Consider the following 11,249-nt stretch of genomic DNA (forward strand, 5'->3'; position numbering starts at 1 on the left):
CCACAGGTAGAGATTTGTTAAAGTTTCATCTCAATAAAATTGAGGCAATACAAAATTGTCCACAAGCCATAAATAAAAAGCAGGTGATAGCTTTCTTAGGAATTACAGGGTATTATAGTAGGTTCATACCCAATTCTACTACATTTGAAGTTGCAGTCCTGGTGACTGGCCTTACCAAGGACAGTCAGCTATGGTTGTGGAATCCTGCATCAGAATTGGCCTTTCAGGGGTTGAAGGTAGCATTGTGCACCCAACCAGTCTTTATGACACCTGACTTTAAAAATGAATTTGTGGTGATAATCAGTGACTACATGTGTCTGGATTATATATGACAATACACCTTTCAGTGTATAAACACCACTGAAAAATCATATATACATACCTCCCAAACATACCCATTTTGGTGGAACAGTTCCGCTTTTGGGCACTGTCTTATTGTCTCACCTTTTTGGCTGCAGTGTACCATGGTAAAGGATAGGTTGGGAGACCCCTTCTTACCCGCTTCTCTGCTGAACAGAGAAAGAAGTGACTAGATGCTTGTGTTTGGTGTCTATTCATGGGCAGCTCCCGGAGCTGGGACATGACCCCATTATGACAAAAAATTAGGGGCATGGACTGAAGGCACAGCAATTTCCATGAGGCCATGCCCCTTTGCCACAAGGCCTCTAATATAAGTTACATACTTGTAGAGTGCGCAGGAGTGCTCTGTACACCACAGAAAAGTTGGAAGTTAGGACCCCACTTGCCTACTCTCCTGGAAAGTGTGGGATTCTCCTGATTTTTTGGGTTGTCCCCACACCCCCAGAAGAGTGGCTGGATCTCCTACATCCTGCTCACTTTCTAGTGAAGTGAGCAGGATAGGGAGATAATTGCTATGAATCACAATTCCCTGTGGAGGAAGCAGGGCTACAATGCCTCAAATGACATGAGTATCTGGTCCCACCCGCTAAAGTGGTCAGCTTTGTCTCCTCTCTGGGCATCTCCCTGAGAGAAGAAACCAAAAAAAGGCAAGTATGATATATATATTATTATTATTATTATTATTATTACCAGTTATTTATATAGCGCACACATATTCCGCAGCACTTTTACAGAGAATATTCGGCCATTCACATCAGTCCCTGCCCCAGTGGAGCTTACAATCTATATTCCCTACCACATGCACATGCACATACACACACTAGGGGTAATTTTTGTTAGGAGCCAATTAACCTACCAGTATATTTTTGGAGTGTGGGAGGAAACCAGACTACCCGGAGGAAACCCACGCAAGCACAGGGAGAATATACAAACTCCACACAGTTAGGGCCGTAGTGGGTATCGAACCAACGACCTCAGTGCTGTGAGGCAGTAATGCTACCATTACACCATCATATATATATATATATATATATATATACACACAACAGCACAAAATAAACTAAAATTACATTGATGGTGGCTAAAAGCATAACATATCACACACACACACACACACACACAACAACAAAAATCCACCTTAGGAATGGGACCCTGGAATTATAGATTGTTGGAAAATCAATCAATAGAAATATAGGAGTCACTTATTTTCCTTTCCTGTTTGTTCTAGAGCAAAACGAGGCTGAACAACAAAGCAACTTCTGAAGGTGGAGTCACTCTCAGTATACTCTCAGTCATAGTGAGCAGATAAGTGTTTATTGGTACTATGAAAAGTGAGGTCAACAGAGTTGTTTTTCCAATTGCCAAATGTGCCATATCTTATTGTTTCACAATAGAATAAAACAATACTGTAGTTAGTTTTATTCATTTGAATTATTTCCATCAAGTCCCCTTTATTCTTATCTAGAAGAATCTTTCAATAAATTACATTGTTTGTGATTTGCAATTTGTTTGTAAATAGTTTTCTGTTAAACTGAAAGGATATGTATTTCTGATCATTTAACAGTGTAACCAAAAATCAATACTGTACATAAACAAATAGCTACAGACATTTAAAACCATAACATAGGGTGAATAGTGTATTTAACAAAAACAGAAACATAGTCGGCAATTTTTCTGACAACTTGCATTCAATTCAGATAATTGCGCCCGAATACTTGTACAGTAATTATTTGTTAAAATAATGGAGGGTTGCTGTGAGCTCGATGGCCTATAAACCCCAAGGCTGAGACAAGTTGGGTGCAAACTTACATTTGCATTGTGATATCCATTTTGTGATTGCACATTGCATGTCTTCTTTTTTATACTAGGTGGTTGGCTTGTGATCTGCCTATTTGCTTCCCGAATTTCCCTCCCTCCCTAAAGTAATTTTGTTGACTTTGTTAGTGGGAAACAATGGTAGTCCAGTAATTATGTTGCTGTATTAATGAGGTGCGATTGCCTTCAATACACTGGGTAGGGATATTTCACCCTACAGTATTAGGGTCAGCAGCATAACTTTACTGGTTGAGATTTGCATGTGTAATTGGTATGGGAGACTTCTCACTTACCAGCCAATGTTGTTAGGGTAATTGGCCCATGCAGATGTTGGCCGGGTCTTGGGGTTTAAAGGCTGTCATGTTTACAACAGATTTCCAATATTTTAACAAACAAATAAATGTGTTCAGATGGCTGTTTTTTCTTCTGCACCCACACTATTTTATTTAAAAAGTCCAGCTGACCAGTTTTTATGCAACTTATGTCTGGTGTCCATAAAGAGTATGACTTTAATAAAACACAGTAGTTAATATTTTATGTGGCACCTTATGTGTTGTACAACTGCTTTATGAGGTAGGCTTCATGAACTGTATGCTAAAAATAATTGTCCTGACACTAATAACACCATATACATATATATGAATCAGGGACAGTGCATGAAAAAAAACACAATCTAAGATAAATTGCAAATGTATTAATAATGTAATAATCCAACTGAATGTAAAACCTACACATTTTTATAGGTAATTCCACAGACAACATAAAAGTAAATTTAATAAATACTTTTCTAACTCATTAAATTAATTCATTATCACAAAAGTATGTAAAAGAAAACATCTAGCAGACCCATCATTGCAGGATAAACAGTAAAACTAATATCCTTTCTGTCTTTATTGACTATCATTTCAGCACTTTGGTTTCTACAAATGCATTTTATACCAAAGACAGAGAAGATTTTTTGTGGAAGCATCAGATTTTAAATTATGAGAATGTTTGATTTTTGGTTTGCATATGTAAGTACTTTATATACTATAACAGATGCAGAAAAGGAACATTTGTGCTAAAAAGAAAAATAAAGAAAAAGTATTCTATTCATCCTAAAGAATAACAATTTTTATTTTGACAGAACACATTGGAATGGCCATGGATACCAGATTTGACCTCAGCTATGCTAATATTTTTATGTTGTACATCTTACTACCCAAATTTATTTTCTGGCTCTGACCTAATACATAAAATCAGGTCAATAAACACTAGTTTTTAATAATAAAAACACCATTAGTAGTTTGAAGAGTTCATACACCATCATTGTGAATTTCTTAGGTAAGATCACATGTTGGGTAATCAGGTACCAGATAATCCCAGGTTTACTTACTGAAAAACACTATTTTTTTCAGAAGTGGAACCTATAAAATGTATAAAAAAACTAAAGTAACAAAATCATGCATTTAGTGTTTAATAAAAACCTAAACCTCCTTATTTCAGCACTTATATACTGTATAAGCAGTATATATATATATATATATATACATACATACACACAAGTTCCACAGATGGACACTCAACAGGTTTCCACAGGTTTCCACAGAGAAAATATAGTAATTATTCAACTCACAAACATAATGCATGTCAGCGTTTCGGTCTGGCTGGACCTTTGTCAAGACCAACTGCTCATCGACATCAATGCTATCTCCACAAGTGGTAGCATTGTTGTTGTACTTGTGGTGGTAGCATTGTTGTCTGTGAGCAGTTGGTCTTGACAAAGGTCCAGCCGGACCGAAACGTCGACACGCATCATCACTACATGGAATCATCTCTAAGGCTACTACATCCTTTACTCTCCATGCAGCTCATCCCTCTGTGCATATTGCTTCCTCATTAATCTTCTCTCCTCTTACAAACACACATGAGCTTTTAACTTATCTATACACATTAACAATAACATCCACGACCTGTCACCATAAAAATCTTTCAGACAAATCCCACAACTATATTTATATCTCTCTCCTGCTGCTTCTATTAGCTGGTGACATATCAGGCCCGGCCCACATCCCACACCCACAAAGAGCTATAAATCCAGCTAACCTTATAAACATTGCGTGCCTCCCTTCACCCTCCAAGTCACTAAAATGTGCCTTATGGAATGCACGCTGTGTCTGCAATAAGTTAACATCTATCCATGACCTCTTTATTTCAACTAACCTCAACCTTCTGGCAATAACTGAAACATGGCTCACACAATCAGACACTGTCTCTCCTGCTGCACTTTCATATGGTAACCTACACTTCTCGCACACCTCCAGGCCTGGTAATTGTAAAGGAGGTGGGGTAGGAATATTACTGTCCCAATCTTTTACATACACATTTCTCCCACAGGTACCTTCACTCAGATTTACATCATTTGAAGTACATTATATCAGGACTTTCACACCTTTCTCTCTGTGAGTTATCTATAGCCCACCTGGACCACCTCAACAATTTCTGGAAATTTTTTCTGCCTGGCTCCCTCACTTCCTATCCTTAGACATCTCCACCATCATTATGGGTGATTTCAATATCCCCATTGACAGTCCACAATCTCCTCATGCCTCCAAACTACTCTCTCTAACCTCCTCTCTTGGCCTCTCCCAATGGACTAACTCCGCTACTCATCAGGAGGGCCACTGCCTTGATCTTGTATTCACCAGACTATGCTCAGTTTCTGATTTCACTAATGCTCCTTTCCCTCACTCAGATCACAACCTTATCACCTGCACACTCTCCTTCATTACATCAACATCATTGAAATTACCCAAACCTAAACCTAAAACCCTCAGAAATATTAATGCTATTAACTTTCAACAACTATCTATCTCTCTACAACAACGACTCACCAATTTCTACATTCACTTCTCCTGAGACTGCTGCATCACACCTAAACTAGATTCTAGAAAAAGCCCTCGATGAAGTAGCCCCAGCTACCCATCACACACCACGTACAGTTAGATGTCAACCGTGGCATTCTACCTTAACAAGGCATCTACAAAAACTCTCACATAAAGTTGAACATCAGTGGCGAAAGTCTCGTACTCCATTTGACTTCCTCACATATAAGACTATCTATAACTCTTATCGTACTGCTCTGGATTCTGCCAAACAAACATATTTCCAAACTCTAATCTCTGCTCAAGCCTCTAACCCCAAGTGACTTTTTAATACATTTAAAATGCTTCTTACCCCTCCCTCACCCAAACCACCTGCTACTATCTGTGCACAAGATCTTGCTTCCTATTTTAGGGACAAGATTGATGAGATCTGAAATGAAATGGTAGTGACCTGCTCAATTCCCTACCTGAACTCTCTGGCACATTCTCATCATTTGATCTCACAAACGAAGATGAAGTATCTACAGTCTTCTCATCCTCCTACTCTATTACCTCTCCTCTAGATCCTATACCCTCACAAATCAGTAAAGCTCTGTCTCCTGTGCTCATCCCATCCCTAACTAAAATCTGTAATCTCTCTCTCTCTACTGGCAACTTTCCATCACTGTTCAAGCATGCAGTGATTACTCCCATTCTGAAAAAACAAAATTCTGACCCTAACACTCTCTCAAATTACTGTCCTATCTCCCAGCTCCCATGCCCCTCCAAGCTACTTGAGAGACTTGTCTACACCCGCCTCACACACTTTCTTAACTCACACATCTTATTGGACCCTTTTCAGTCTGGCTTTCGTTCCCAACATTCTACAGAGACCGCACTGACTAAGGTAGTAAATGATCTGGTCACTGCCAAGGCTAAAGGCCATTACTCACTCCTAATTCTTCTAGATCTCTCTGCTGCTTTTTAAATTGATGACCACTCTCTTCTCATACAAACACTATAGTCCCTAGGTCTTAAAAACACAGCTCTTTCTTGGTTCTCTTCCTACCTATCTGATCACTCTTTTTTGTTTGTTTTTCTGATTCTACCTCCTCTTCACTTCCTCTATCAGTTGGAGTACTGCAAGGCTCTGTCTTAGGTCCTCTGCTATTCTCAATCTATACCACCTCTCTTGGCAAACTAATCCGCTCTTTTGGATTTCAGTACCATCTGTATGTGGATGATACTCAAATCTACCTATCTTCCCCAGATTTATCGCCATCTGTATTGGTCCGTGTCACTGAATGTCTTTCTGCCATTTCATCTTGGATGTCATCTCGCCACCTGAAACTTAAGATTTCTAACACAGAATGAATTATATTTCAACCGGCCAATAACAGTTACCAACCTGATCTCTCTCTCACTGTTGATAACTCGATAATCCACCCTGCCCCACAAGCTCACTGCCTTGGTGTCATCCTTGACTCTGAACTGTCCTTTGTTCCCCACATTCAATCTATCTCAAAATCATGTTACATACATCTAAAAAACATATCCAAAATTCGACCATATCTCACAAAAGACACTGCAAAAACTCTAATCCATGCACTTATTATTTCCCACATTGACTATTGCAATAGCCTCCTTACTGGTCTTCCTAAAAACAGGCTATCACCATTACAATCCATTATGAATGCAGCTGTGAGGCTTATCTTCCTTGCCAAATACTCATCGTCTGCTGCCCCACTCTGTCAGTCCCTCCATTGGTTGCCGGTTTTCTGCCGTATTCAATACAAAATATGTTTACTTACACATAAGGCTATTAACAAAACCACACCAACATACATCTCTTCACTCATCTCAAAATATCTCCCAACCCGACCTCTCCACTCAGCACAAGATCTGTGTCTCTCATCCCCACGCATTACTTGCTCGCAGTCATAGTTACAGGACTTTCTGCGGGCTGCACCCACTCTATGGTATTCCTTACCATGCACAATAAAACTTTCCTCTAGTCTCCAATCCTTCAAGTGTTCCTTGAAAACTCACCTCTTCAGGCATGCTTATCAGATTCCAGAACCACCCACATAACCTTCATAGCTTCCATATCTTTTTATATCCCCTTTCACAGTCCACACACAACCTCACACATTGTCTCTCACATCCTCATGACATTTGGCCGACATTCTGGTTTGACTTGATCATGCAGCCCACCAAGAAACTGTGCATTCTGGCTGGACCAAAATGCAATATATAGCACCTATCCTAGTGTATCAATGCCTATTTCCCTGTAGATTGTAAGCTTGCGAGCAGGGCCTTCCTACCTATATATCTATCTGTTATTACCCAGTTTGTTCAATTAATGTTTACAATTGTAAAGCGCAACGGAATATACTGCGCTATATAAGAAACTGTTAATAAATAAAAAATAACTAATAAATTATGTTTGTGAGTTGAATAAATACTATATTTTTTCTGTGGAAATCTGGTGAGTGCCCATCTGTGGAACATGTATTTTTTCAACTAAGTATTTCTTTAATGGAGCACCCCTTGTTGGAATTTTTTGGGTACAGAGTGCAGTCCGATATATAAAGTATATATATATATTGAGGTCTAGTCTTTTAATTTCAAATTATATGGTTTCTCTAAATTCATTTTGTTTGGATTTTAACTGATTTTTACTATATGGTTTTTATAGTGTATGAGATATTGATGGAAAGAAATGTATACCACATTTTAGATGATTGAAACAAATGGTAGATCGCAGTCACAGTGGGTTGAGGGGGTTGATGAGCTGGCAGTGCATGCATGGACACCTTCTCATTGTATTGTTTGTGAAAACTATTTTGAGGAATGTGCGAAGGGAATTCACAGGGACAGAGTTTTATCATAACCTCTGTCCCTGCAGGTGATTTTTGATACTGTACATTCCTGTGATATTTCCTAATTTCACAATGTGAATTTAGGCAAAAATATCTTGCTACAAAGTCTTTTGAAATGCGGATTGTAGTAAATAGAGGTCTTAGGCCCTGATTCAGAGCTGGTCGCTCTGACAGAGCGCTCGCTCTGAATCAGGGCCTGTCTTTTTTTTTTAGAATGGCCTCCTGGCTGCTCGCATAGCTGTGGGTGACCACCCACAGCTATAGCGAGTGGCCATGATGATGGTCGCGATGGTCAAGACCATCGCGACCATCAAGCTTGCGACGAGACCCTTGTGGTAGGGTCTTGTTGCCGCAAGCCCCAGGGAGATTTCGGCTCTAACAGAGCCGGTATCTCTCCACTAACATCACTTGTGATGTCAGTGGGACCGGCCCCAAATGATAGGTGTTCTCATGGGAACGCCTCCATTTGGACAGCCACCCCCACGGACCACCCACCAACGGGGGTGTGCTGTCACTCTACAACAACAGCACGCCCCCTTTGGTGTGAGACCCGGAGTGACGGATTGCCCTGTCGCTATCCGGGTTTCACGCATGCGCACAGCTCCCGGCTCCGTCGTGCGCATGTGCTCTGGGCCACCATTGACCCGGTTGCGAGCGCTTGCGACTGGGTCTGAATCAGGCCCTTAGTGAGCTGATCATACATGTCTACCTGTTTTAATAGTGTAGGAATTTATTTGAGTCTGCATTGATTTATATTGTGTAAATTTGTTTTTAAAAAAAATAAAATACCTCAAGCATAATACAATAGGTACTTACTTCACATGTGGACCATCTAAGAAAGAAACTGTATATTGGGAAGAAGGAGAAGTTTTCCTATTTTGAAGTGCCTGCAGTACATTGAGTTATAGAAAATAATATAGGTTTAGTATGCTCCCTTCATTGATTGGATACTTTTATTTTTTGGAAATGGTGCTTTTTTCATGCACAATATTTTGTGTTTGAATAAACGAATATATCCAGCAATATTATCTCAGATGTTTAAAATTTTCTTTACATGCAAATCATTTGAGCATATTTTTACATTTTGGAAGAGATGGGCATCATATATGATATGACTGAGAGACCCATATTTGATATGTCTGGGTCTAGTCAATTACATAGTTTAACTGATACAGTAGATAAGCTATACCTATTACATTAAAAGGGTATGATTTGAATTTTATACAGTACTAGCTGGATTCAATCAGCCTCAAAACTTCAATTAGCCTCAAAGCAGTTCCCAGGGATATTCAACAGCAGCCTGTGGCAGCCAGGCTTCACTATTATAGACTTCTGTTTGCCCCTACCTGATACTTGAACAGAAATCCAATCTGAGAATGCTTTAACTCATAGCTGTGGACACTTATCCTGGAAGCTACGGGTTAAAGCTCATTAGCCACAGATAATTACCAAAGGAAAAACAACTTGTAATTGAATTGAATAGAGCCAAATGAAAAAGTCAGAGGCTTTTCCCTTCTGTGGTAAGTATTGAGAATAATTTAATCCATCGGGATATGGTCAGTATCCCGGTGGTCAGGATACTGATGCTTACATTACCAGTGCTGGAATTCTGACTGCCAGTATACCAAAGGTAAGTAGCGGGGTTGGAGAGAGGGTTAGGTTTAGGGGTTAGGGTTAGGCCCTAGGGGGAGGGTTAGGGTTAGACACCAAAGAGGGAGGGTTAGGGTAGGGAGAGGGGGAGGGTTATCATACCGACCAACAAGTGTCAGTATGTTAACCCTGTCGGGATCCCGGCATCAGGATACTGATTGTCAGTATCCCAACTGCCGGCATCCCATACCCAACCCGAATCCAGCCCTGTATTTGTATTTTTACATTGCAAATTAAATTACATATATCGCAGTGTGGAATAGTACACAACACTGTGAAGAAAATATGAAGTAGTACACAACACTGAAATTAATAACAATTATTCTTTGAAAATATTATTTTTTTTGACTTTGAACATATTTAAAAAAAAATCATAAAAGAAATGCTATATAGATATATTAAGAGACTGACCAAATAATATGATTTGCATGACTATAGGTAACAGATAGACTTTTTCATTATGTGCTTTAAGTGAACTAGTCTCTTAACAGCCCTTCTAAATGCCTCTTTGACTTCTTTATTCCTTAAACTATATATTATAGGATTCAAAGTGGGGGTAATCACAGCATATAGAGCAGACACTATTTTGTCTTTTTCTAAAGACAGGTTAGACCTGGGGCGGATGTAGGTGAAAATGACCGCTCCATAATACATAGACACAATTATTATGTGTGAGGCACAAGTGGAGAATGCCTTGCGTTTGCCTTCAGCTGAACGTATCTTTAGTATGATGTTGAAAATAAAGACATAAGAAATACAAGTCAGGAGGAAACAGCAAATGCCAAGAATAAAATCAGCAGTAAACACCACAATCTCATTTATGTAGGTATCACCACATGCAAGTTTCAGCAAAGGCATTATCTCACAGAAAAAATGGTTTATCTTATTATCATCACAGTATGGGAGTCGGAAGGTACAGTACGTATGTGTCATGGAATTAAGTGAGCCAATAACGGTGATAGTGGTCGCTAAAGTAATGCAGATTTTACGATTAATTATTGTAGCATACCGCAGTGGATGGCCAATTGCAATATATCGGTCATATGCCATGACTGTAAGCAGTAGAAGCTCAACACCCATGGGCCAAGTGAAGAAGAACAACTGGGCAACACATCCATAATATGTTATGACCTTAGATTTGGTCACATAACTAGTGAGCATTTTAGGTAAAGTAGCTGATGTACAACAGATGTCAAGAAACGACAACAATCCCAAGAAGAAGTACATTGGTGTGTTAAGACCAGGGTCAATAATGGAGAGAATAAGGATAATTAAGTTACCAAGCATAGCTACTATGTAAGTTATCAAAAACAAGATAAATAGTGGTGCTTCCATTTCTGGACGTGTTGATAAGCCTAAGATAATAAATTCGGACACAAGAGAGCCATTGGTCTTCATTTTGTTATGTCATTAAATCTGTTCAAGAGGGAATATAAAAAGTAAAGATCATTAGTTACAGTAAATCAATACTGTACTTATCTGATTATTATTGATAATTTAAATAAGATTGGTGACGAAGTTGTGGAATATGGACTTGATAGACATGTTCTCTAACATAAAATAAGTTCTATGCATTATCAAACTTTTTATTTCTTAATGCAATTCTTCAATGAAATAAAAAACATAATTTATTAGTGTTGAACATAAATAAACATACAGTATGAAAATTAAATCATCATTGCAATGCATAAATCAGATC

General features: G+C 38.9%; 1 protein-coding gene across 1 annotated transcript; it reads right to left on the minus strand.

Annotated features, from left to right (window-relative positions):
- Positions 1-9,982: 9,982 nt before the first annotated feature.
- LOC148526478 (olfactory receptor 13G1-like) lies at positions 9,983-10,948 on the minus strand. The gene has a single exon (XM_088470138.1). It carries the CDS (start codon positions 10,946-10,948, stop codon positions 9,983-9,985), a length of 966 nt encoding a protein of 321 aa, XP_088326264.1.
- Positions 10,949-11,249: the final 301 nt, after the last annotated feature.

Source organism: Taudactylus pleione, unplaced genomic scaffold (genome assembly GCF_031769625.1).
Source record: "Taudactylus pleione unplaced genomic scaffold, aTauple2 ptg000095l, whole genome shotgun sequence".
In the NCBI taxonomy this organism is placed as follows: Eukaryota; Metazoa; Chordata; class Amphibia; order Anura; family Myobatrachidae; genus Taudactylus; species Taudactylus pleione.